Raw genomic sequence first — 26548 nt, forward strand, 5'->3', positions numbered from 1 at the left:
TCCAGGTTAACAAACAGCCTGGTAGCACTGACTGATACCTGCTGGCATAATGCCACCCTGTCTCAATGCAGCTCAGTGTCTGCAGTACAGAGTAATGTGCTCACACTGGCAGCAGCTCATTCCTGGGTGGAGGAGAAATGCTGGGAAAAGATGGGCAAAAAAAAAAAGCGTGTGATGACATTTGTCCTTCTGTCCTGGGCTGGCTCTGACTCAGGGTTTGCTCTGCAGGGTGCTGTTGGTGGACAGGTTTGTTTTGCAACCTGTGTGTGGGCTGTGTTGATTCCCTGGCAGAAGGGAATCTTCAGCTACTCTGTGTTGCTAAAGCTTTGCTCCTGGCTCTTTGCTGGCAGAAGAAAGGGAATAATTGTGGTCCTGTAAATATAGTTATGCACATGCTTGCACAAATGGGCCTGTGTACTCCATATACAGTCTGTCCTAACACCCAGCACCTCGTTCCTGTTTTTCAAGCCTTCCACTCCTTGTCCTCATTCCTTTGTCGTGGGATATTGGTTTCTGGAATGCAGTTTCTCTGGTGTCATCAGTGCTGGGTGTAGATCACTCCAGGGAGTATTCTGTGGTTGTGTATGCAGCAAGTGGGTTAATGTTATCTCTGGAGCTGGTTGGCTTGAGCTGGGAATGGTAACATACACAGAGGACATCAGCTCTGTGTTGTGGCTTTGCCTTACACCCTTTGTGATAATTTCTCCTGTCTCCATTTATTTTTATCCTATCTATTTTTTTATTAAGGCAGTGTCCTGTTCCTGCAACACTCAGCATTGCTGCTCCATCAGCATCCAGGTCTTCCTGGAGAGCAGCAGAAAATGATGAGCTGCTGTGTTTGGGGTGGCAGGTCTGCTCTGGGAAGGGACAGAACAGATGTATGTGCCTCACTTCTGGCCCAGGGGGTCATTTTTACAGGCAGTAGAGAAAGACTGAGGAGTTCTTACTGCTGATTAGTTTTCTGACTCCTCTGAAGATCTTGCTGGTGGTTCCTCAATAAGGAAAGGACAGAACCCCCTTCTAGTTTGGGGGCCAGGGTGGAAAAATGAACACAAGTTTTTCAGGAACACCAGTCTGCTATCTCTCTCCCCAGCCTGAGATATTAAAATTATTCAGTTTGTTTTCCACTGCTGAAACCTCAGAAGTGAAGAGGTGCCAAGTTTCACTAACCATCTGCATAATCACAGCAAATTACCTGAGTAACTGTACTGAGTGATGCACCTTCTATTCCTTCTCACTATCTTTGTGGTACATTGTTGCTTGAAGGTACCATACTTGTTTTTCAAGATGACAGGTCCTTCTCTTCCTTGAAAGCCATGTCCTTTTCTTTTCCCTCTTAGAACTAGATTTGCATTCTCTTTCTTGTGAGAAGTTCCAGTGCAATCTTCCCTTCACCTCTGGAGTGAAAACTGGGCAGACACAAGTGCTGTGCATTGATAACTATCACTTCTTTATCCATAGACAAGGAAACACAGCGGGAAAAAGAGAAACTGGAAATAGAGCTGGCTGCTGCCCGTTCCACCAACGAGGACCAGCGGAGACACATCGAGATCCGAGACCAGGCCTTGAACAACGCTCAGGCCAAGGTGGTGAAACTGGAGGAGGAGGTAAGAATGCTGAGGGAGAGGAGTCAGGGTAGCTTGTGTTCCAACAAAAGTGGCTGTGGGAATGAGTTTGTCTTGTGGAAGTTATAAGGAAATCTGCTTTCTTCAAAGCTGTTTCTATCGGCTTAGCTTTGTGTTGACTAGCTAAACACATAAGCCACAAATCTCTATTTCCTTGGAAATGCTTTTGTCTAAGTAGCCATATTTTGTTTTCATTTTGTTTCAACTTGTAAAAGTGGGCTGGAAATGGAATCTCAGCCCTGGAAACCTGCTGAACTTGGCAGAAATTCAGATCTGGATGGACTTTCAAGTAATATCAGATGAATGTGGCTTGTCCCTTTGCCAGGTGTGGGGACAGTGCAGATCACCGTGTGTGCCCAGCATTTGTAATAAGCTGGGCATGACCTTAGTTGTTTTCTCTGCCTTTCCTCCCAAGAGAGGATAATGCATTTGAGCTGCTTAGCTGGGCAGCTTTCACAGCAGTTTCTTTTGCAGCCTTGTCCCTGCCACTCATGGCTCTCACCTTTGTGCCCTTCTGCGTCACGGTGTCCGTCCTTTCCCCCCGCTTTCTGCTCTCCTCTCAAAGGCCCCATTTCCCATTCCAGCCTCTGCTTCCTTTACTCCTACTCTTCCTCCATGGAGAGTCTCAGGAGGAAATCTCCTAACCAAGCACACTTCCTCATTGCAGATTTGTTCTCCAACCCTGCCATCTCCCTGGTATCAGTATGCAGCATCATGCCCAACTGGGCACTGTGCATTTGTCCACCTGAATTTTGCTGCTTTCAGAGACATTTCTCAAACCCTCCCCTTGTCTGCTTTTAGTTCTCTCTCCCTTCAGGATCCCATTGTGCCAACAGAGGAGGAATGACAAATACTAAGTGAATATCCTCCTCTCCCAGGTACAGGTGTAGCTTATTTCTGAGTTTTAACCTGCTGTTCTCTAAGCTCTGGATTTGCCTCAATAGCCCTGCCCTGAACCTTCCTGTGTCTCTCCCTGGTGTCCTTAATTTTTGCCCTTCCTTTTATCTCTTCATGGAAGCCTTCCCTCAGTCCCTGTGGATCTCCCCTGGACCTGCTCTGCTCATTCAAGATGTTCTTGTGGGTTTACCTGCTGCCATAACCTCCTTTTGCCTGGCACGGCTGACTTGCACTCACTCAGGGGAGAGGGAGCATTAGGTTATATGGTAATTTACATCTGACATGGCTCTCTTTAGCTCTCAAACTATTCTCATTGATTCTGCAATGTATTGGAGCTCTTTGGCTTTCATTCAAATTTCAGCACCTTATTTAAAAGTCTGATGGGTCAGTAACTCCAAGTACATGGGACATCCTTGTGGTTTCCTTGGAAAATGCTTGGAGTCAGTGTGGATGGGGTGCTCTGATCAGCTGGGCCAGCACACACAGCACTTGGCTGGGTTGAACCTCTGTACAGGCACTAATTTTGGCTCCCTCACAGTAAAATTGAAGCCTTGAGAGGTAATAATAATTGTATGTTTTATTTTCAAAAGACTGCTCTTGTTTCACTAGAAAAATTGGGTTCAGTGCTGTGGCAAAGTATTTCTGCCTAGGTAGAATAGTGAAATAGGTAAGTCACTCTGGGCTAAATTGCATGATAGTTTAAAAAGCACACATAGGCTGATCCAGAGTGAAATGATCTGCATGAGGACTTGTGGTCACATGCATCCAACCTTTGCTCGAATCCCTGGGCGTGCAGGAAGTGCCACCCTTCCTGCTGTAGATAAATATGGAAGTGTCTCAGTGAGGGAGCAGGAATTAACTCTGCTTTTTCCTAGAGGTGAGAAGGAACAAGGGGAAACCAATGGTAAAGAGTCATTTTTGCAGGTTTCCCAAATCACTTTTTAATTAAATACTTAGGATTATAACACATTTGTTGCCTCATTAGTGTTGTACTGTGGAAAGTTCTCCAATCCCCAGGCTGTTTGGTTACTCTGAAAGGCAGCCAAGGAGCTGCTCAGAGCTCAGGGCACCTTTAGAAGGGGCTGGGAACACCATTCTGAGTTAGTGGCATTCAATGACCAAGAGAGATGAAGAATTAGTGGATTATTTCTTTATTCTGTCCAGGTTAATCTGAGTGACTAGTCCCTGTAAGTGTCAGGAATTTCCAAACTGGTCCTGCAGCAGAGGGTGGAGTTTCTTAAGCTCAGGTTTGGCAGCTACTCTGGCTCAGGGCCTGGGGGAGGGATGCATATTTAAGTTACTGCCTCCTGTAATGTAAGTTTTCAGCTTTTCTTTTCACCCTTTCCATTTTGACTTCCTATTATGCAGAGTAACCTTGCCTTGTGTGCACCAGATCCTTTATAAAAAGAGTATTTCCACTCTAGGGAGAGCTATAAGCCATATATGACTGTTACTGAATTTAAATGTTGCATTGGAATTGGAGCTTTAGATTATTTTCAAAACCCTTGGCTTGAATTGCTAGTCTGGACAAAATCTGTAAATCTAGACACTTGTCTATACCTGTGAAGCTTTGAGGGTTTTTATACATACTGGATTTTAGCATCCAAATTAGAGTAAAAGATAATGGAATGTTAAATATGATGGAGAAAGGAGTGATCTTGGAGATACTGAAGTACAGTGTGAAGCAGTTGGGTGCAAAAGTAGACATTCACAGAATGCTTTTCCTGTTAGCAGGGTGAAATGGCTCTTCAAATTTAGAACAAGCTGCCATTAAAGTTTTTGATAGTGTGGGGTTTATTTCTGCAAAGTGTAAAATAGGGTGAGTGATCATACATATCTTAAGCAAACTTAAATGTGTCTATGAACAGAATTGCTAAGTATGTATATGTTTTATATATAATATTTAAACTTTACTACTTCTCTGCTCTTCATAAAGATACACAGTTATTAACCCCTATTTTCACTTCTCTATTTTTGTTCTTCCCTTTAATAATGTTCCACAGTTTTGCATAAATCATCAGATTACTATAATTGTTTCTAGTGAAGTATTGGTCTGTGGTTTCTAAAGTCAAAACTTCAGATTATTTTCATTACATGTAATACATTTGTCATAAATTGGACATATTTGAGGTATGTTGGCTTAAAATTTATATCACAGTCAGAAACAGTGATAATATTTGGAGCTAAAGCAATGAGCAGTTCTCATTTTGGAGCGTGGATTGCTGTGAGGTTCTCAAGTGGGATGGCAGCAGGGTTGTGGCTGGTCACACAGGATTTTAACCCCGTCTGCTCACATACACCTTGACAGCCTGGGGCAGATGGAGCAGTTAAGCTGGGCTTTGCTTTGGGCCAGGGCCAGAACTGCTGGCTTTGCAGGAAGGACCATCCTGACCCACCTGACACTGAGTAAATGCTGACTTGCTGCCAGTCCTTACCAGACTTGGAATGTTGCAGGAGGGAGTTTGGTGCCAAATACTTTATCTAACCACAACTGCTGAGTGCAGAGGCTACAAGTGCTGCTTGTTTTACTTTTTTTTTTTCCCCTCAAACTTGGTCATTTCTGCTTACCCTATTTAATTTATACCATGGAAGACCACACTTCAACTTAAGAAAAGTTTGTCGTGTTTTTTTTACAGTAGTGTAACTTGTACTCCTTTGCTCCACTGCTTTACAAATCACTTTTTTTACTGAGTCCCTCAATGAGACAGCTTTGAAGAATAGTGACAACCACCAGGAAAATAAAAGTATCTGCTCTTTGCATCTTCACATACACACCTTGCAGTGGGAAGAGAGATGGTCTCTCTGTTGAGTAGGAGCTGGGGGATAAGGCAGGGGACAAGTTTGAATGAAATATCTTTTCTAAAATAGCTTGTGTTTAGAATTTCTAAGATCCTTCAGCCATCAGAATTGCACATGAAGCAGATACCAGCTAAGATACTGTGTTCATTTCTCACTGTGCTGTTGTGGAGAGAAAAAAATGCTTTATTTCCGATAACCCTGAGGGTTCTGTCTGGTAGGAAATGCAAAAATACATTTCCCAATGACATCTATTGTACTTTCTATGCTGTGCCTGAGATACTTTCAGAACAGAGCTCTGGCTTGTCAGGAGGAGACCCAAAGAAGAGCTGTCTGCTTGATGCCTGCTCTAGTTTTTTCCAGTCACTTCCCTGGGTCTATAAAAAGATATTCCTGGTCTCCACAGCTTTGTTTCACATAGACAATGAGAGTTACCTAATACTCTTTGCTTCTAAAAGGGACACTTTCTGGATGGCTTGTCACTGCTGGATGGATTGGGTGCAGAGGAGAGAAACCTCCCTGTTTCCTCTGAAACTGGTTCCCTCTAATGAGCTGCATTCTTGTGACAGAACTGCCTTTTTATTGCCATGTCACTGTCTCCCATATTCTGCCTGTGAGTGATTTTCCAGTGGTGGCTTTGAGAGTTAGAACTTTATTTTAACACAAACAAACGGGGCGACGACATTGTGACATTCCCATGCCACAAGCACTGTTCCCTAGCATGGGGATAGTGTTACCAAATTGTTTCAGCAGGAATTCTTGCTGAGGCCACTGGCGCCTTGTTGGGCCTGAATTCAAACAAACTGAGGGTTCAAAGGCATCCTAGAGGAATATATTCCAACTGCAAGAGGGTGAGGTGATTTAAACGTGCTTACTGGCTTTTTTTTTTTTTTTTTTTAACTACATTTCTGCCATAGCAGGCAAATTCTTGTGGGGAAACACATTTTCAGCTGCATCTGAATGGATTCAGCTTTAGGATAAACCCAGTATGTTATGAAAACACCCTGAATATATTAAACAAAGGACTTTGAAGACATCAGAAATAGTGAGTGGGAGACAAGCAGATGCTGATGAGTGTTACCAATTTGCTGAAATAGGAGCTGTCCAAGATGAAGAGGGTAATGGCTGGGTTTGACAAAATGCCTGGGAGAGTTCTGAATCAGTGCAGGAAGTCTTCTCTTCTTCCCCAGAAAGAAAAAAAATCTTTGCTGAGTAACGCATCTGGAAGCAATGAATCTCTTTCCAAAAAGAAGATCCTTCCCCCTTCACCTGCTGTGTCCAGGGCTGTGTTTGTCCTGCACAGGCAGCTCTGGTTGGAGGATGTTACATCCTCCTTTGTGCCTCGTGCCTTGATTGAAAATTCCTCATTCCTGTGTGCCCCTGCTCCCTTTCCATGACACCTCTGTGCCCTCCTCAGAGCTCTCCTTCTGCAAGGACCTGGGATCCCTGAAAGGCATTGCATGGTTTGTAGAAGCCTAAATAAATGAGGAACAGGATTTGTTTGGCTTTTGGAATGTTGTTAACTCCCCTTCTCCTGGGCAGTTGTAGTAATAATCAAATATCCCCTGTTTCTGAGAGGAAAACTTGTCTTTGGCCATTGATTTTAGACCATGCACGTACATGCCAAGGGAGAGGGGAAGTTAAATGAAGCTGGAAATACTTGATGAGGCAGCCAGGGAATCTTTCAGGGATATTCCCTGCATTGCTTTGCTCTTTGTGCCCTGGATTTCTGCAGAGCCCAGGCCAGTCATGGTCGTCTTTATTTTTCTTGTCCTGAGTCCTGTTGCAGAATTTATGTAAACTTTGGCAGCTGGAGAGTGGCTGCTCCTGTTTCCATTGGTTTAGTCAGAATTATAGCCTGACCTCTGGTGCTTGGTTAGGACATTTTCCAAAGCAGTCAGGGATTGACCTGGAGATGATAAGGACATTATTAAAATTGTGCTGTAGGAAATGCTGGGAATGCATACAGTCATCCTGCTGTGCTTCCAGACGTGCACTGAGGTTATTTGAGATCTTACATCATAAATAGGTGTTAAAATAAAGATATTCTCATTAGCAAAATGGCTCTGTGTTTTCAAAGCACCCTTGGAGGCAAAGCAGTTATGATACATTAAGTGAACATGAGCTTGCTTCTTAGTTAAATGCTGTACCATCAAAAGGAAAATTACTATCTTGTCAAATTTATTTAAAATTACATCCCAAAGGGCGTGACTGCATCCTTGTAAAGCTTCAGGAATGAACTCTTATCTAGAGCACGTGTTCTCTGCAAGGCCTGATGCAGAGGAGAAAATTCCTGTGTCCTTTGATGCCATCCCTGCCCTGGTAGATGTTGCTGTGGCCCTTGGCACTGAGCAGCCAGTTTTGGTTCTATGCTGGGAGAGAGGGTGAGGAATCCATGGCAAATGACCAAGAACAAGCCTCAGCTCGCTGCCTTTTTTCCTTCTTCCCATCTTAGTTATGTCTTCAGCACCCTGGCAATACTCAGGAAATTGTTTCCAATTCCTGTCTTAGGAAACAAGATCATACTCTTGATTTCTGGTAATGAAATCCCTCTGTGCTTGGAAAAATCATTCCTGATCCTCTTTACTGTGAGACTTAGATGCCGTCAGAGAGGTGAAAATCAAAAATGTATACATTTAGATTTCCCTTCTACCACTTCTGGAGAATCCTGGTTCACAGAAAAGTAATTTTTTTCTCAGAAATACTTGCAATAGCAGAGTGGCACAGCTGGAAATGCGTGAGAGTGCCAGAATGCACTGACTTAACTTGAGGGCAGCAAGTACATGAAATGAGATTATCTTATAGAGAAAGGATAATTCTGACAAAAGACATTTGGAAAGTTGATTTGTCTGGAGCACATCCCATGCCTTTAAAGCTTACTGAATGCCTGAGTTCCAAAAACCTGAAAATTGTTTGAAGAATTTGTGAATTAATTCCAGTTTTAAGCTGTTGAAAAGAATACGCACACCAGCCTTAAATCTTCCAACATTCCTAATTCTTCCTGATGCTGGAAGATGAAGTGCATCTTGTGAAGGGAGAAAAAAAATGTTGTCTTTCTGCAAAGCCACTGAACAAGCTGTGCCTGTACGTTGGGTCTGGTGCCCAAGTCAGGCATGTGCAGGCAATGCTGGGAACTTGGGCAACAGCTTGTGTTGCAACTCTTCACCTGCAGGTTTGGCTGATGGGAGAATGTTCAAAGTGGATGTTTCAGTGGAATTTCTGTGTCCTAATTCTGCTTTTTGGCTGGGCTCTTGGTATTCTTTGAATGCAGGCCAGAACATTAATCCACACATATGCATACTCAGGTTTGTTAAACTGTAAAATGTTGTTGGTGGCTGCTTTTGCAGGATTTTGCCTGTGTGTTAAAAAACTGCTCAAAAATTGAAATGCTTTGTAGTAGGTAATGAGATCAAATGTCCATCACCTCATCCTTAACTTCCTTTATAAAGAAGAGAGAGGGAGGAGAGCTGGTTTTGAAGAGATTATTTTTCAGCTCGATGTATAGTATTTCACTGCCAGTGAGTTTATCAAGTTATTCCTCAACTCTTGTTCAGGTCAAAACCCAAGATACTGAGTGCTCTCCATTTCTGGGTTCTGCTGCTGACCCTATATTTATCACTTTTGGCTACTTTGAGCTGCTGTTAATCTAAGTTTAAAACTGGTGCATTAATCCACACTTTACTGGAATCTGACAAACCTTAAATTGGTGTTACCAAGAACTATGATCTGGAACAAAAAGATTTATTAAGTATAACACATTTATTGATTTTTCTGCAGAGCAGCAGTGTACTATTAAGTTACATTAAAATGTTCTCATCCCTCCCATTCCAAACAAGCTTGAAATCTTGCGCAATTAAAGAATAAAAATACCTTTCTACTGTACATGCACTGTACAGTGAGAAGTCCTTTGGCTGGATTGCTCACTATTTGTTGTAACTTTTATTATAAAATTCTTGTTTGGGGAAAATCCTCTAAGGCAGTAACATTCATGCTGTGAGATTAGATGCTTGCTGACTTTATGCAGAGAAGAAAAGGATACTATGTCTGGGATTAATATTGATTTTTCTGTCTCTGCTCTTTGCATTGCCTGAAGGAACAGGAGTGAGAAAAGGGAAAATTTTTAAAGAAACACATGATAAGACCTTTTTGGAGCAAAGGTGTGATGCAAGAACAGCTCCTGTTGTTCAGATCAAAGTATCCTGTGTCTGCTGAAACTGAGAGCAGATTCCTAGGGAGCCCTGTCAGCATGGGGCCAACGAGCTCTGATACTTTCCCAGAATACTTTCTGCTTCCAAGAAGGACTTCCTGAGCCAAAAGTGGTGTCTTTTGTCTTTAATATCCCTCAGTGGACTTTTCTTCCATCAAGCTGTAGAGCAGCTCTTTGAACTCACATAAGGGAGTCTGTGTTTCGCATTGTGGTGCTTGTCCAGAACTTTGGCTCTGACTGTTGGGAAAAGTTGCCTTCTTCCTGCTATTTTTGTATTTCAGGGTTTATGACAATCAGAGCTACAAAAGCAGTGCCCCAGATTTGCTGCACAGGGCCAGCTAATTGCAGTTGTTAATCTTTTCCTGAACAGAAAATAATGCCCACAGGTGTGCAGTATTCCCTATATTTGAATAGAACCAGGCCCTGAATATGTTTTGTTTTATTTTTTAAAGACATATTTTAGTTCCTTTTTATTCTACTTGAACTGTGGATTAACCTTGCTAAGACAGTTACTGGGGGGCTCAGTGTGGTACTTTTTCTTGCTTTTTGTGAGGCAGAGTGGCAGCTTGGTTTGCAGGATGAACAGTGGAGGAGGATGGAAGGGCAGTGGCAGGAACAGAGCAGGACCTCTCAGGCCAAGAAGAATAGCCAGACTACTGGAATAAAGCTGGATAAACCTGGCATGGGGAGAGCCTGGGCCATGGCTGGTGTGTGCTTTGATCCTATTATTTTTTGTGATTGGACTGCAACAGGATGCTACAAATTTTGATTCAGTTTCTGCTTAATCTTGTAAAAATGCTGCCAGCAATTTTCAATATTGCACTGAGAGTGTTCCCAACTTGGGGATCAGCTGTAAACACTGCTGTAGTTACCTTGGAAGCCTGCATCAAGTAATTCAAAGGCTGTTTCAGTCCCTGGTGCCCTTTCTCGTCCATTGCTGCTCTCAGACGTTTGACAAAGATAATTTCCTCTGTTTCCCCATCATTACCATGGGGTCACTGAGGACAAAAAGGACAAATACACAATCAGGAAAGCAGAGCTGGGAGAGAGCTGTAACATCCTGAGTGGCCAGGCCAGAGCAGGAGGCCAGGGCTCACTGACAGCATGGTATCTGTCATGAATCATGGTATGGTTTGGGCTGGAAGGGACCTTAAAGATCATCCAATTCCAACTCTCTGCCATAGGGACACCTTCCACTGTCACCGGGCTCTCCAAGCCTTGTCCTACCTACCCTGGGACACTCCAGGGATCCAGGTGCAGCCACAGCTTCTCTGGGCACCCTGTGCCAGGGCCTCCCCATGCTTACAGGGGAGAATTCCTCCTAGTATCACTTCTAAGCCTGCCCTGAGGCAGTGGGAAGCCATCCCTCCTTGTCCTGTCTCTCTCCATCTTTCCTGTGGTCTTCCTTCTGGTGCTGGAAGTCACTTGGCATCATCTTCCCGGCTGGTGGCAAAGCCCGAAGTTCACTCGCTCGTTCCCATTGTTTATGTTGCCTTTTCTTGCTTTGTTTCAGCTGAAGAAGAAGCAGGTCTATGTTGAGAAGGTGGAGAAGATGCAGCAGGCCTTGGTTCAGCTGCAGGCAGCGTGTGAGAAGAGGGAGCAGCTGGAGCACCGGCTGCGCACCCGGCTGGAGAGGGAGCTGGAATCTCTCCGCATGCAGCAGGTACCCCCTGGCCCTGTTGGGCTGCTGGGGATTGCACCCTGTCCCACACACAGGAGAAAGACAGTGCATTTTTCATCTTGTGTTGTTAAATACCTTCTTCTTCACTAGTTAGATTCATGGGTTTCCTGGCCATTGTATTGCCTTTACCTGATTTAATTCTGTTTCAGGCAGAGAATTTAGGTAAGGATCAATAAGGGGTCCATCCTGTGACAAGATGTAGAAACAGCCTCCTGACTACATGCTGATTTACCTTTAAATACCATGGTTATGTTAGTTGAAATGATTTTAAAATTCTTGTTCACAGTTTGTGATTTTACATAAAATTCATTAACAACTGGCCTGGAAAGAGGCCTTTCAAAAACCTTTTGAATTTTAAAAAAGCACACAAGTCTAAGCTAGCAAAGCCAATTCTATAAATGCAGGTGATGGAAATAGATGGGAGTTTCACAAGGACTGTATTGCAATATTATTATGAGTCTTTTTTCAGTGAAAAGAATGAATGAGAACTAGATTGTGGAGGTGTGTTAAGAATTGCATTAACTTCAGCCTATGCTAAATACAGATGAACTGTCACGTGTCGGAATTTTACTGGAAAAGGATACAGACCTGTGTTTAAATCACATTTAGTTTCAGCTTACTTTTATCCCTTAACTTTCATTTCTGCATAGGAATAGATATTTAAATATTGGGGTTTTGCATTAGTTTTAGTAGGAGTTAAAGTAATTTGATAAACTTTTCTGTTACACTTTTGGAAGATCAGGTACTCTAAACCCCACAACTTTTTATATTGAGCCTGAGTCAACACAAAAAATTGTTTTCCTGTAGTGGTTGAAATTCTGACCTCAGCATAAAGTAGTTAGTCAACCCTATTTATATTAATTTAAACAATTTATTTTATTTTTTAAGTCAAATGTCTTGCTAATCCCACATGAGACTTCCATATAAAACTGCAGTTTTTATTAATTGAACTATTATCTGAGCAAATCTCCATGTTTCCTTACTTTGAAAGGGAACACTGCCTGTCTTCCAAATCTTGCTTTAGAACTGAATTATTTCAGTCCCCAACTCTACACTGATCAAATTAATTTAGCAATCAAATGTTTAAAAAATATTTTGGATGTGTTTTTTGGATGGGATGATACTAGTCAGTGCCTTGCTGAACACTTGGGAGTCAGTGTCTGTTATATCAGGCTGTGCACATCACACCTGTATAGCACAGTCCAGCTCTGGGATGTATATTTGGGACTTTGGAAAGGCCCAAATATACATCTTTGGAAAAAAAGATACTTTCCATATACTTTAGAGAAAAAAAGGCCTTGGGAGGAGTATTTTGCATTTCAAATATTTTCTTGTTAGCCTGCCCAACACAGCATAAAGCCACTGCATTTTCCTCTGGGGGTTTCTTCTGTCAAACCAGTGACAAAAAGCAAAGCAGCCAACCTTGAGCCTTCCAGCTGCATCCTGAGACTTGTATTTTTGTTTGGTTTGTTTTTTTCCTCCTGGGAATCAGCGTCAGGGCACATCTCAGGCTGCCAATGTCTCCGAGTACAACGCCACGGCGCTGATGGAGCTCCTGCGTGAGAAGGAAGAGAGGATCCTTGCTCTGGAAGCTGACATGACCAAGTGGGAACAGAAATACCTGGAGGAAAGTGTGATGAGACAGTTTGCTTTGGATGCAGCTGCGACCGTGGCTGCTCAGAGGTAAATGGGACTTTTCACAGGACAGGGATTATTTTCTTTTTCCAGTTCAATGTCTTATTTCCCACCCAGGAATGTTGTCATGCCATCCTCCTGTGATTGCTCATCCTGTGGTCTGAACAGCTCCTCAGAATTCTGCAAGGAAGTAGAGCTTGGCCACTCTTCCTGGGAGCTGTGCAATTGCCAGCAATTAGAAATGCTTTTCCAGGGGAAGATTCCTCCACATGCAGGATCCATTTTCCAGACTAGAATTGTTCTGAGCCATTCCTAGAAGCTGTTGATTCAAAAGAGAAGAGGCTTGGGGTTTTTTTTATTTTTAAAACAGGAATCAGTCCTTGCTGAAGTCATGTGAGATGGGGTGTGCTTGGTGATTCACATTATTCACCCTGAATGGCTTCCTTGTTCTCCAGAATGTTTTTGCAAATTACTTTGTGGTCTTGTCTGGTTACTAACCAGAAGCATCTACTAGGAAATTCTGCTCAAAACATTCTGCTGTGTATGGAAAGCACTGCTTGTGGGGGTGGGGAGGGTGTCTGAAATTTGGTAACATGCTCCCATTCCAAGACAACTGTACAGAAACACTTATTATGGCAGTGAATAGGCCCAAGTGCCTCAGTTGGTTGGTAAACAAGAGCTTTTACTGGAGTGCAGCTCCTTAGCATTAGGCCTTGGTTGCATGTAATTTCATTGCTCACTAGTTTATGGTTCTGGACAGCAGATTTTATTGTAGATTGTTTCATGAGCCAAATCCAGATGGAGATGTTATCACAACTGGCTTCCCAGCTTGTAAGATCACACTGGAATTACACGGGTGAAGCTGCAGATCTGCTGTGTTAGCGTTTGAAGACTTATCTTGCTCCAGAAGGAAGCTGTTATTTTAGGGTATTGATACTTGTTGTGCACTGTTTTCCACCTCCCCAGAGATTCCCTGAAGGCTCCAGCTGCTGCTTGTGCTTAGAGGCCATGTTATATTTTCAGTGTGGGCTGATAAGTTGGGGCCTGGTCTATTGTTTATCATGGAGTGGGAGGGGATGTGTTAGGCCTGCTCAGGTTTCACTAAATGAACAAGAATGTTGTCCAGTCAGGAAAGAGCCTCTGTTTTTCCATTTCCATCTAGATTCCACTAATTCCAGTGGCAACCTCATCTACACTGTCCAGATTTCTTTCCCTTCTCTTTAACAGTGGAAACTGGCATCCCTTGGGAAGCTGAGGCTGCAGGAAGGATGCTTTAGGGCCCAGGCAGGAACTGGGTCAGGTTGGGTTTCTTTGGTTGAATGATTTTCTCATGCCCTTCTACATTCACAAGTAGAATGAAATACTCATTATTTGCCTAGTTGGGCTGACCAGCCATCACAGTGTTAACATTAGGCCTTATGTGGAATCAGTCTGAAACTCTTTTCACCTTATTCCAGATTTTTTGGGCCAAGATGCTTAGGATTGCTTCAGAAACTTCTGTGCCTTGTTCCCTTGGAAATTCACATCCCCTGTATGATGCTGCTGGAAGGGGAAGGGAAAAATTTTTTTATCTGAAGTTGAAGAAAAGTGACTGGTGTTCTTTTCCCCTCCTTATGTCCTTGAATTTGCCTCCTTGAGTATTTTAGAGCAGTGCAGTGACTCAGTTTAGGCGAGGCACTGGCCCATAATGGACAGGAGGTGGTTACAATGATCTGCATGTTTTTTAATCCTTCCTCACTATGATGCAAATTAAGTTAGGAGTTGGATTTTTGGAAGACACCGAGCCAGCTTAAACTAAAAAAAAAAAGTGGATTCCATGTTTGTTCCATTTGAGCAGTACTTTTGTGCTGCTGGGGGGAAAGCAGCAAACTTAGCAAGTCCTTCATGTGCTGTCCTGCTTGTTCCAGGGACACCACGGTGATCAGCCACTCACCCAACCCCAGCTACGACACCTCACTGGAAGCTCGCATCCAGAAGGAGGAGGAGGAGATCCTGCTGGCCAACAGGAGATGTCTTGACATGGAGGGAAGGTAAAGCACACTTTAGTCCTGTCTGGCTTCTTTGGACAGGGATTTGAAATGAACTGCCTGGGTAGATGCCTCAGAACCAGAAATTCTTGTGTCTTCACCAGCAGCAGTGATGTCAAATGTCAGACACTCATTTGGCCAAGGAAGTATAAACATAGCAATCCAAAACCTGTCTTGATACTGAGGGCTAATGCAAAAAAGTCTTGTCTTAGATTTTTTGCATCTAGCTTGCTCCTCTTCTCTCTTCAGGGCATGTTCATCAGACCCCAGGCTCCAGCCACCCTTTAACAGGCTCACAGAGCTGTTTTCCCTGGGGTTAGGCCCTGAGTGCAGACTCGCCAAAGTGTGTTAATTCTTTCTGTTGGTTTCGTTGCCCATTACTCTCAGGTTTGTCTCAGAACTCTTTCCATGGCTGTTTAGAGCAGTTTCCAGCAGCCACAGGTGGGTGGTGTACCACACTCTCTCACATGATCTGCTCTGTGGGCATCTTCCTGGCATCTTCCCTCCACTTCTCCAAGTGCCTAAGGGAGCCCTAGTCACAGCCATGGGGACACTGAGGCCTCAGTCCAGGGAGATGGAAGACACTTAAACTGTCCTTGTTTTTTCCCCAAAGGATTAAGACCCTGCACGCTCAGATCATCGAGAAGGATGCCATGATCAAAGTGCTGCAGCAGCGCTCCCGCAAGGAGCCTGGCAAGACAGAGCAGCTCTCCTCCATGAGACCTGCCAAGTCCCTCATGTCCATCTCCAACGCTGGCTCAGGCTTGCTGTCCCACTCTTCAACCCTGAGCAGCACTCCCATCCTGGAGGAGAAGAGGGAGGACAAGAGCTGGAAGGGCAGCCTGGGTAATTCCCAATTCTGGTTCAGAGTCAGTGCTTGGAGGGGAGGCAGGAGCAGCAGAAGAGGATGTGTTGGACAGATAGAGCAGCTGGCCTGGCCTGCAGTAAAGCTGGCTGCAAGATGGGACACATTTGAAATAGCTGCTTATTTTAATCACTTCTGGGAAATAGTGACTTCTGATACTCAGGCTCTGCCATTAAATATGTAAACCTTTATTCCCAATTTGCCACCTGACTTTAGGGATGTCTGGGATACAGTTTTCAGAGCTCCCAAGCACTTGCTTTCAGCTGGGTGTTACAGCTGGATGATGGTGTAAAGTCTCCTTGAATTGGAGCAGAGATTTTAATCAGGATTTTGATCCTGCAGTGTTGTGCCTGCACTAATGTGACTCCTGAGTGGCTCAACAGCATTATTTTGAGTTGTAACAAAGCAAATCCCAGGTGTTTTTTTTTTCCTGAAAGAAGTTTGGCCCAAAACTGAGAGTAAAAACCCCTGCAATGTAAATGAGGACCTGTTGCAGGTGATTTCAAAGTGTGGAGATTAGTGTCCACCTGCAAGCAGAAGATGGGGACACTGCTATTCATCGGGTACTTCAGCACCCAGGGGAGGAAGGTGCTGTGCACAGGAAAACCCGTAGTGCCTCCTGAGATGGGGGGGAGCACTTTCCAGGTCCTGGAGCAGTCAGTGCAGAGTGGTGCAGAGCTGATACCAGTTAGTTTTCTGTGACTGTGACATTTCCTTCCCTTTTCCCACACAGGTGTTCTGCTGGGAACAGAGTATCGCTCTGAATCCATCCCCTCCACCCCCTCTCCTGTCCTTCCCTCCACGCCGCTGCTGTCAGCCCACTCCAAGACAGGCAGCAGAGACTGCAGCACCCAGACAGACAGGGGCAGTGAGCAGGGCAAGGCTGCTCCTTCCCCTGCAGCTCCCACCCCAGCACGACTCCCCAGCACCAACCTGACCTACAGTGCAGAGAAAACAGGTAACAGAGCTCAGCCCCAGTGCCAGGGGGGACCCTGCCACCCACTCACCATCTGTGGGGCAGCCCTCATGTCCCTTTCTACCTCCAGGCAAATTTGGGTTAGTTTTTGTGAGGACAAGTTGATTTCAGGGACAAGTGTGATTGAGTAGTCTCAAACACACAGAAGGAATAAAAGAAAAGCCTGAAGACTGGCAGCATAAGCGTGGGCACACTGGGCAGCAAGATTTGAGAATTGAGAACAGGGACATGCAAATCCCTGGGCAGTCTCTGAGTCAGTGTCTGCTCTGAAGTAAGTTGTGAGTAGGATGTGGGGTTTAAACACATGAAAATGGGCTGTTCAAACTGGCTATTGCATTGAGTGGGCATCCAAAGCCAGGTGGACTCAGAGAGGGGGAGGGAGAAGGAGGAGAGGGAACTATCACAATAAAGCTGCTTGGTACCATCCCAGTCACAGGAGCAACTTCAGCCTTGGAGATCCAGTTGACAGTGACTGTCCCAGGAGCAGAATTTTCTTCCCACAGAGCTCCCAGCTGGCAAGAACTGCTCATTTTCCAGCCCACTCTGCCAAATCAATGCAGATTACACAACCTTGCCTCTTCTCCTTACAGACACATTACAATGCTGTTGTTCTTCATGGCAGAGTGTTTGGCTGGGCTCTGCCTCCTGGCCCTGCTGTGCTGTTTAATGGGTATCAAGGGAGAACAGGTCTGGTGGTGAAAATCTACCCTGACTGCATTGGTTTATATGCAGTCACTCCAGTTTTGTGTGGATTTTGTGTATCAGTGGGAGGCACCCAAAGGGAATTTGATAAAATTGCTTTATTTGTCTGTCTGCATACATGGGGATTGAATTTTTTAAAACTAAGTAAGTTATTAGCTGTCTTTGGCCAATGATACAGGATGACTTAAAATATCAATGTCGTATTTCTAAGCTCATTGAAGTGACACCTTTAATTGTCTCTTGTTTTTCCTCATCACATAGATGGGCCACTCTTCCACTCCAGCACTCTTGAAAGAAAAGCCCCTGTTCAGACTGTGGGGCAGGACCTCCCAGATGGAGAGATGGTAGAATACCTCATCTGAAAGGCTGTACCAGGATCTGAGCTGCGATAACATTAGCAAGAAAATTTTAAAAGACATTTTTATTGGGAAAAAAAAAAATCTAGTACCTGAGTAATAAAAGAACACTCAGTTGTTTGCTCTTGTATATTATGTCTCAGAAGTTTGGACAGGTTAATTTATAATTTGTTCTAAATTATAAAAAACCCATAACACTTGTTCTTTGATAGTTTCCCCCTTTATTTTTTAAATACTGGATCTGGTAACATCTGGAGAAAAAAAACTAGCCCTTAGGTGCACTACATCTAATATTTCATTTCAGTGTTTTTAAAGTCTCTTAAGCAGAAGTGCCTGCTCTCACAGGTGCTGGTTACATGTCAAGCTTGAATGTAGTAAGGTGAATTTAATGGCCTTAAAGTGATTAGAACCAGGGACATCGTTGTGAGCATCACTTAGTGGTGTTAGAATACAGGTGTTCAGGGAAGCTTTGATAAATCTGAGCTGTGATCAAGGGAGATTTCCCTTTTATTTCCTCTTTCCTCTCAGTGTAAGAACTCAAAATAAGTGTTTCATGTTCACAGGCTGAAAATATTTCCATCTTCAGTGTAGTAATTTTTTTTTTTACTTTCCAAATTTCTTTTTAAATTATTTCATTTTTAAAACAAATGACTCCGGTGATTAATGTCGCATTTCATATTTGTAGTTCCTTTTGCAAGATTTGCCACACTTTTATACTTAAGTACTTTTTCAATAATTTTTACAGTGGATAGTAAATAATATATTGCATTCATGTTTCACATAAATTAATAAGGAGAATTTACAGGGCCAGCCCTGATCTGTTAGATCAGATTTCTGACATCGTAATTCCATTGGCTTTAGTGAAACTACTTCAAATTTACCATAGCTCAAGTGGGAAGCCCTGCTGTAGATGTAACAACTTAACCTACTGCATCTGTGGAGATCTTTCTCTGTAGCAGACTTTTCTATATTTCAAATGCCCTTCAACTTTGTATATCCCTCCTTTCTGGAGAGACTGGATTCTTTTTCACATAGCAAAGCCTCAGAGGTAGAGCTTTAAAGAGAAGCTCCATGCTAAGGTTCAGATGGCAGATTCTCTCCTTTCAAAATACTTCTTTAATTCATCTGAGTGGAGAGAGCAGCTTAAAGAAAGTCCCAGAGGCATTACAGAAGAAAGTTACATATTTAAGTCATGAGGTTCACTTCCAGATTTTTGGGAACTAGCACAGATGCAGCAGTGCTTTGGTTACAGAAAGTATGCGATATTAAGACCAATAGAAGTACATGAGTATTTTTTTTTTTTGTTACTGTCTTTGCATTTTATTAAAACAGTTCAATATTAATTTCTGTTAAAACCTACTCTTTTTTTGTACTTGAAAATTAAAATATTTCATTAGGCAGTGGTCACACACTGGGAACATGGCTAATTTCAGCTTTCAGTGCAGCGTTAGAGTAGCAAAATTTTCATTTCAGATCATTTCACCCCAGAAATGAGGAGATCCAGCAAATAATTATCACAGAGTTAGTGAATGTCTTTCATTCCTGTTTGACACTACTGCTGTGGTGTTCAAATGAAATGGCCTTACCAGACCACCAGGGATCACAGGAGTTCCACAGTGGGAGGGGAGAGGAGGTGCCTAAAGGTCAGCCCTGAGCTTTCCTTCTGTTAATAATCACTTAAAATCCAAGGAGAACACTTCCCACTGTTTCTAGGAGCTTTGCTGCCAGTTAGGGATCTTCAGGCCACGTTCCCAGTCCTGCAGAAGGCAGAGGGGCCAGGGGTGGGCTGGGAGATGCACTGGCCTGGCACAAAGCCCTTCCATCAGCCAGCTGCAGGCACTGCAGAGCTGCACTGCCAGGCCTTGCCTGTCCTGTAGGACAGTGTCTTTCCAGACAGTTCCCTTCCCTCTGAACCATTCCCCACTCTTTTCTAGGCACTCTGTCCACCACCAATTCATTCTCATCCCTGAGGATGTCTTGCGTTTATTTCTCTTGGCTTAATTCCATCCCACTTTATGAAGTAATGCCCACCCTGGATGATTGGATTTCTCTTCCTCCTCCACAGTTGTTGAGAAGGCAGCTTTTCTCATTAGCTCAAGGTGTCCACCTTTGTGCCATTTCAGCATGAAAATATTATATTTTGTGGGTTTGACTTAAAATTACCAAGGGAAATCAAATGCCATTGAGTGGTGGTGTGAGGGAGGAGATAACTGTTTGAATGCTTTCCTCTTCCTTTAGAATCAGGAAAAGTTATATTCCATCTTTACAAATACTTCTCAGCATCTGGAAAGAAGTTTTATGACTGTAGGGCTCTAAATAAACAATTACAACTCACTTGGTTCACATAAATTCTAAAATGTCTGGGAAAATCTGGATCTTTTACAGATAAACCCTCTTCCTGAAAACTGATTTTCCTCGCTCAGTATTGGCTGTTCAGGTGAAAATAATTGGTTTATCCTCCCTGCAGCCCACTGTTTTCAAGTGGAGGGCCCCACTGCATTTTATTTTTACAAATCAAAAAGGACATAATATCTTTTTGTGAATAAAATACAGCAACTGTCTCCTTCAGAAATGGAAGCCAGGCTGTCTTTGACAGCCTTAACCATCAGGATTGTAGGAGCCTTGGCAGTTCCTTATACATTTGAAGTAATTTTGGAAGATGGTGCAGTTTCACACTGCTTAGGTGGGGCTCTCTGCCTTATTTTGTAATTCCAATTTCTTCCGAAAAAGCAAAAATCCAAAACTTTGCTGTGGAAGTTGGAGGTCATTTTCCTGTGCTGACAAACTGAGAGCCATCAGAAATGTATTCTTCCCCTGGAGCTTCCTCAGAGCCATCCTGATGTGAATGTAAACGAGCTGCTTGCTTTGAGGAAGATGTGTATTATAGTCTTTGGTCTCTGTACAGATTTTTATTTTGTTTTTAAAACAGAAACTGCTTTAAGGAGACAAACTGCACACCTAGTTCCTTTGCCTTCTGTAGAGCTTATTTCTAGTAGAAAGTGGTTTTAACAATGATTGCAACAACCTTTGCAAACCAAAATTTTAGACTAAGAGTTTTTCTTGAACTCGGGTATTAGAAGCAGAATTGTAGCTTTTATAAAGAAAGCCACATATTCTTTGTAGAGCAAAACAAGAAAATGAAGTTTAGTTATTTTTCCTCTTTCCTTTCTCTGCTTACAGAAAGGCCAAACTCCCAAGTCCTTCCCTTGGGCAGTTCCTTTGTGGTTTCACTGCTCGGGGAACTGCCTGACATCCAGAGACTTTTGTTCCACCTGGCCCAACATCATTATTAAATTAAACAGCTCCTACCTGGCAGCTCCTGGGGGGTTAGAGCAGTGATTTAGTGTCTGAGCACTCAAGGGATGTGTGAAATGTTCCTCAGCAGTCTGCAGAGGGACACTGAGCTCACCACATTGCTGGAGCTGAAGTTCTGCCCGTGTGGTCTGTGCTGACAGCTGAGCATGGCCTCTGCTGTGGTTTTTGGGGCTCTCTGAGTTGGGGGGACTCGCAGAGGTTTAGGCCAGGCCCATTTCCAAGGACACCTCCTGCTCCTGGCAGCGCCTGGGACGTGTGACACCGTGGTGGCTCTGGCCAGACCCAGACAAACCCAAACCCGGAGTGCTCAGGGCAGGAGCAGCCCGGGGTAGCTGAGCATCCTCTCCCCGGGGCTGGCACAGCATTCCCGGGCATTCCCCCTGCTTTGCTCCGTGCCAGGGGGCTGTGGAAGGGGGGGAGGGTCTCTTCTCATGTATTTGTATAGGAACTCTTTTGTAAAAGTTAGTGTTTTTATGTCTAGGAAGTAAAAAGACATTGTAAAATGTAATTGTACTGTATTTATGAAGAAAATACATTTCTTTTCAAAAAGATCTTCTTCTAAGTTGGTTTTAGAATTTGATTTCCACCACCATCAACTCACAGAGCTTTTGGGGGCCAATGGCTTTGAGCAGTTTCCCTCCCAGCAGGGTTGTGGTCTAACAGGGGCCCAGTCAGCTGCTTCTCTTTAGGACCCAAAATATCAAAGCATGAATTAAAATACTAAAGTTTACCATTTCACAACCACAGACAGTGGTTCATTCAAGAGAATGATCTTTCCTATATAAATCTATATTGAAGTGAATCACATGGTTTATTTTTTTCCCCTTTATTTAAACCGTCCAACTTTATTTTTTAATTTGTGACTAAGCTGTTTTGTAATTCAGCTGTTGAAACAGCCCTTAAGTCTTTGAAGATTTATGGCAGCTTTAATTCTAGAAAGAAAACAAAATTGTCAGTGTAAATATACACTAAGAAGTCTTGTAAATGTTGTGTATCCATGTACTTTTAAAGAATGGATCCTATGTTTTCAGCTTTTTTCCACTGACTTGCTTGTTTTTCGGTAAATTTGTTTGCTATGAGAAGCATATGGAATACAGAACAAAAACAATCTTCACCTTCTTTAGTCCTCACTCCTGCTTGGCCTCTCTCTTTGGGTTTTCAGCTCCTAATCGGAGATTTTACAGGATAATGTAATTGTCATTCCAGTCTCTTCCCTTAAGCATCCCGAATTATTTTTCCCTCTGGCTGGCCCTGCAGCTGCCCACAGCTCACACCTTTTAACAGCCAGATTAGCAGCACTTTGAGCTGCGGTGACAGCCAGCTCTCCTTTGATGCCTGCTCCCTTTTCCAGACATCTGAGGGCATCAGCACACGAGCAGCCTTCAGCCCTGTGAGTATTTTCCACATCACAGCCTTCACTACACCCATGTGCTTTTTGTTCCTGTATTCTTGGTGCATTTTGCTGCCTCCTAATTTATCTCTCCCCTCTCATGGTGCTGTCGGAGGGAAGGAGCAGGGATTACTGGGAAGCTGCTTGAAAGTGGTCAGCCTTGATGCAATTTCACTGTTGACATTTGAGTTTGATCTTAACATAGCTGTCGCCTCCCCTGCTGTAATAAATACCAGCCTGACAAATCCGGGGGCCAGTGGTCAGCTCAGCACATCCATCCCCTCCACTCTCAGGCCTTTTGATGTTGTTTCTATAAATCTCTCTCGCGTGCCAGAGCAGAAACAAGAAGACAAAAAAAAAAAAACAAAACCCAAACAAAACAAACAAACAAACAAAACCATCCCAAAACCACCCAACAACAACAACAACAAAACCAGCAAACCAACCTGGCCAGACAAAAGCCCACAGCTCCAGTGGGGCCACAAGTGTGGTCCGTCTGCATGGGGGTGTGAGAGGAGTAGTTGAGCATTTCACAAGCCCACCTGGGCAGCAAAGATCCAACCCTTGCTCTGTGGGGAGCAGCCAGGAGCCACGCAGGGATTTGGGATTTCATGATTTGGGATTTCATTGGGATTCCACATGCCCTCACCTTTCCTGCTGACCAGCCCACTTGGATTTAAACATCTCCCAGAGGCCATCCCTGTTCTGCTGCTGCATCTGCTGAACACCTGCATGGGAAAGGCACCTCCTTCAATCCCATTATCTGCCACTCGGCCTGCCAAGAGCTTGGGCTTAAAGGGGAATAAAAATAAAAAGGCTGGTGGTTTAGGTTTGGTTGGTTGGGGTTTTTCCCCCCCTCTCAGTTGGCTCCAGCCTTTAGATGAAAAAGCTCCTTTGCTCCAAATCCTCTGTAAGTGCAACAGAGGTAGTGGTTGATTCCACGCCAGCCCCATGGGTGGGAGGAAGGAGTTAGAAGCTAAAACAGTGCACAGTGAGTACAGCACACTCCCAAGGGCTGCATTATTCTATTTATTGTAAAGTCTTGCCTGTTATTGCTCTTAAACACTTCCAGAGAAAAGCAAAATTCCATAATGCCACAGGACCTTTCCCAGCAACAACTCTGTGCCTCCCCTTCCGGCTCCCCAAGGCAAAATTGGAGCATTTTATGTATTTGGAGCATTTATCTGAATTCTGTAAGGAAGAATAATATAAAATGGCAGCAAAATGCAGGCCCTCTAAAGGTGCTTTTACAGTGCTATTTATATATAGTGACGTTGGAATGAGATAATCTTCACTTTGTATTGTGGAGGTAAACAGGAGAGGAAAATTTTCATTGATGCCTTGCCAGAAGGAGCACTAATCTTTTAAATGTAAGGCTTTAAAAATACATACACACACACACACACACACACACACACACATAAATACATACAATTTATAAAAACTGGTAATTTTTAGAACCTAATTGTACCTGATAAAATTTTCTTTTCCTCCCTAGTAATTTTTTTTCAAACATAAATGGGCAGGTTTGGAGCTTCATTGTGTCCCTACCCTTCTGTTTCCTGTTGCTGCATTTCAGAACTCAAAAATAAGAAAGAACCTCTCCTGTCTGCAGCTTTTCAGTTCTTTATTTCAGTATTTTGTGTATATTTTGGTTGCTTTTTCTTTGCTTGTCACCCCAGAGCACCATGGCTCGGGTAGGATGATGCCTGGCTCATGTTCATTCACATCCACAATATCCCTGTCTGCACATCCATCCCCTTTGGCAGGAGGAAAATCCCTGTCCTGTCCTCCTGTGGGAGCCACCAGCATTTCCCTGCTGGAGCATCCAGGCCTCCAGCACCTAAAAAAGATCAAAAGAGCTGGAGAGGGACTTTGGACAATGGGAGTGTGGTGATAGAACAAGGGGAAATGGCTTCAAAGTGACTGAGGGTAGGTTTAGAGGGGATTTTGGGAAGAAATTCTCCCCTGGGAGGGTGGGCAGGCCCTGGCACCAGAGAAGCTGTGGCTGCCCCTGGATCCCTGGCAGTGCACCCAAGGCCAGGCTGGATGGGGCTTGGAGCAGCCTGGCATGGTGGAAGGTGACCCTGCCCATAGCAGGGGTTGGGATGAAATCCCAGCCTGTTCAGAGGGAAAACATCTGCACTTGGGCCCACCTCCACCTCTCCTTGCCCACCTGGGGACACAAGCCAAAGGCAGGAGGCCCCAGATGTCACTGGCATGGCAGGAAGGTTGAAAGCAGAGACAGAGTCCTTGAGAGCCTCAGCCTCATTGGTCTGGTGTGCTTATCCCAACACTGAACCCTCTGCAGCCACATCACCAGGATGTGGACTTGGGAGAAATGAGATTTGCCACGGGAGAAGGGCTGGAAGACTTAATGAGCTGCCTGCTGGCACTCAGCAATTAGTGCTGGACGGTACAACCCAATTAGGGTGCTCTTAACTTTAGTTCTCTGGAAATACAGCCATTAATATTACTAATAATTCTCCTGACCTCAAAGTAATTGCAGAACATTAAAGGAGAAAACTGTTTCTAATGAAGCAATTCCCAATCCTTCTGTTTTTCCTTTTTTCTAAGCCTCTGGTGCCCTCTCAGCCATCCTGGTGTGGGGCTTGCCTGGCTCAGAGATGGGATGTGTAGTGGGGCAGAAGTTGCTGTCCCTGCTGTGAAGAGGTGACACTCCTGGAACTCTTCAGCGCTTAAAACCCCAAAGTCTGGACAAACCATAATCCTGCACTCCCTAAACAATTTCCAATGGGAAATCTTTCGCTGCCGATGAAGTCCTTGGAAGGAGAAACAGACACTTCCACTGGTCCCCAAATCATGAAATCACAGAATGGTTTGGGTTAGAAGGAACCTTGTTCCAAGCTCCCCTGACATGAGCAGGGACACCTCCCACTGTCCAGGCTGCTCCAAGCCCTGTCCAACCCAGCCTTGGACACTTCAGGGATCCAGGGGCAGCCACAGCTGCTCTGGGCACCCTGTGCCAGGGCCTGCCCGCCCTCACAAGGAAGAATTTCTTCCTAATATCAATTTAAATTAAAGCAATTGCATTAGTGGTGACTGTGAACAACTTGTGAGGAGACAATGGAGGTTAAAGCTGAGTAAATAAACGACAGGAGTTGGAGGTGCCCAGCTGGCACAGCCATGTGCTGCAAATCAAACTGGGTTTGACCTGCACGGTGAAATGGCTTTGCCTGTACAGACACGGTGGGCAGGGTCTGCTCTCCCCCTCTCACAGCCAAACCAAAGCTGCTGAGTGACACCCCACTTCACACAAATCCAATTTTAACCCTTCCCACAGCCTGCTGTGTAATGAAACCTAGATTTCTGTTTCATTTCAAGCACCAGGAGGAGTGAGGATAAGTGCCAGCTCCACTCACAGGTGGTGGTTTAACCCTCAAATGCTGCTGCTGAGTCTTCAAAAAAAAGATACCCCATGGCTGGATGGGAAAGCAAAGCTCTTTATGGAGTGGCTGAGCAAACCAGGCTTGAATCCACCATGCACCACATGTGTAGGAAAGGGCTTTGATGCTAACACATGTATTTATTTGGTATAATTATAAACCAGGGGCTTGGGGTGCTGGGGCCATGAGGCAGCACCAACACAGCGATGCTCCCTGTACCCCTCATTGCAGCCACACAAAATGCTGCTCGTGGCCCTCCTCGGCAGGGCAGGTGTGTCAATGGGCACCACCCAGCCCTCAGGCTGAAAAATCGGCAAGAAAAGCACATTTTCCAGAGTCCAGCCCTTCAGGGAGACCCCACTGAGCCAGGACAGGTCACCCTGAGACCCCCCAGCCACGGTGCAGTGGCTGCTGTGCCAGGGGCATGTGCCAAATGCACCTTTCTCACCTCTTTTTTTTAACATGAAGGAAGGGAAGAACGGGATTTTGGAAAGCAGCATTTTTCCTCGAGAGGTTCAACCAAAATACAGAAGCTTAACAGCAGGATTTGGGCTTTTGGGAACATTTCCACCTGCAGCTCAGCACAGCATGGAACATAAAGCAACTGACTGCTGACTCTCTCAGACACCCGTGCTTTTAAAAAATGAGCATTTCGTGCTTCACAGAGCA

At 44.2% G+C, this 26548-nt stretch overlaps 1 protein-coding gene across 5 annotated transcripts in view; it reads left to right on the forward strand.

Moving 5' to 3' along the window:
- AMOT (angiomotin) overlaps positions 1 to 21633 on the forward strand; it is a 60182-nt gene extending 38549 nt beyond the window's left edge. For all 5 annotated transcript variants that reach the window (XM_021525258.4, XM_021525257.4, XM_021525261.4 and 2 more), the window contains exons 7-13: positions 1462 to 1607; positions 11039 to 11188; positions 12699 to 12889; positions 14749 to 14871; positions 15482 to 15714; positions 16467 to 16691; positions 17673 to 21633. In XM_021525258.4, coding sequence (XP_021380933.3) covers positions 1462 to 1607; positions 11039 to 11188; positions 12699 to 12889; positions 14749 to 14871; positions 15482 to 15714; positions 16467 to 16691; positions 17673 to 17773 — 1169 coding nt within the window. In that variant the 3' untranslated portion in view covers positions 17774 to 21633. The remainder of the gene's footprint in view (positions 1 to 1461; positions 1608 to 11038; positions 11189 to 12698; positions 12890 to 14748; positions 14872 to 15481; positions 15715 to 16466; positions 16692 to 17672) is intronic.
- The last annotated feature ends 4915 nt before the right edge of the window (positions 21634 to 26548 follow it).

Source organism: Lonchura striata, chromosome 4A, assembly GCF_050655825.1.
Source record: "Lonchura striata isolate lonStrDom1 chromosome 4A, ASM5065582v1, whole genome shotgun sequence".
Classification (NCBI taxonomy): Eukaryota; Metazoa; Chordata; class Aves; order Passeriformes; family Estrildidae; genus Lonchura; species Lonchura striata.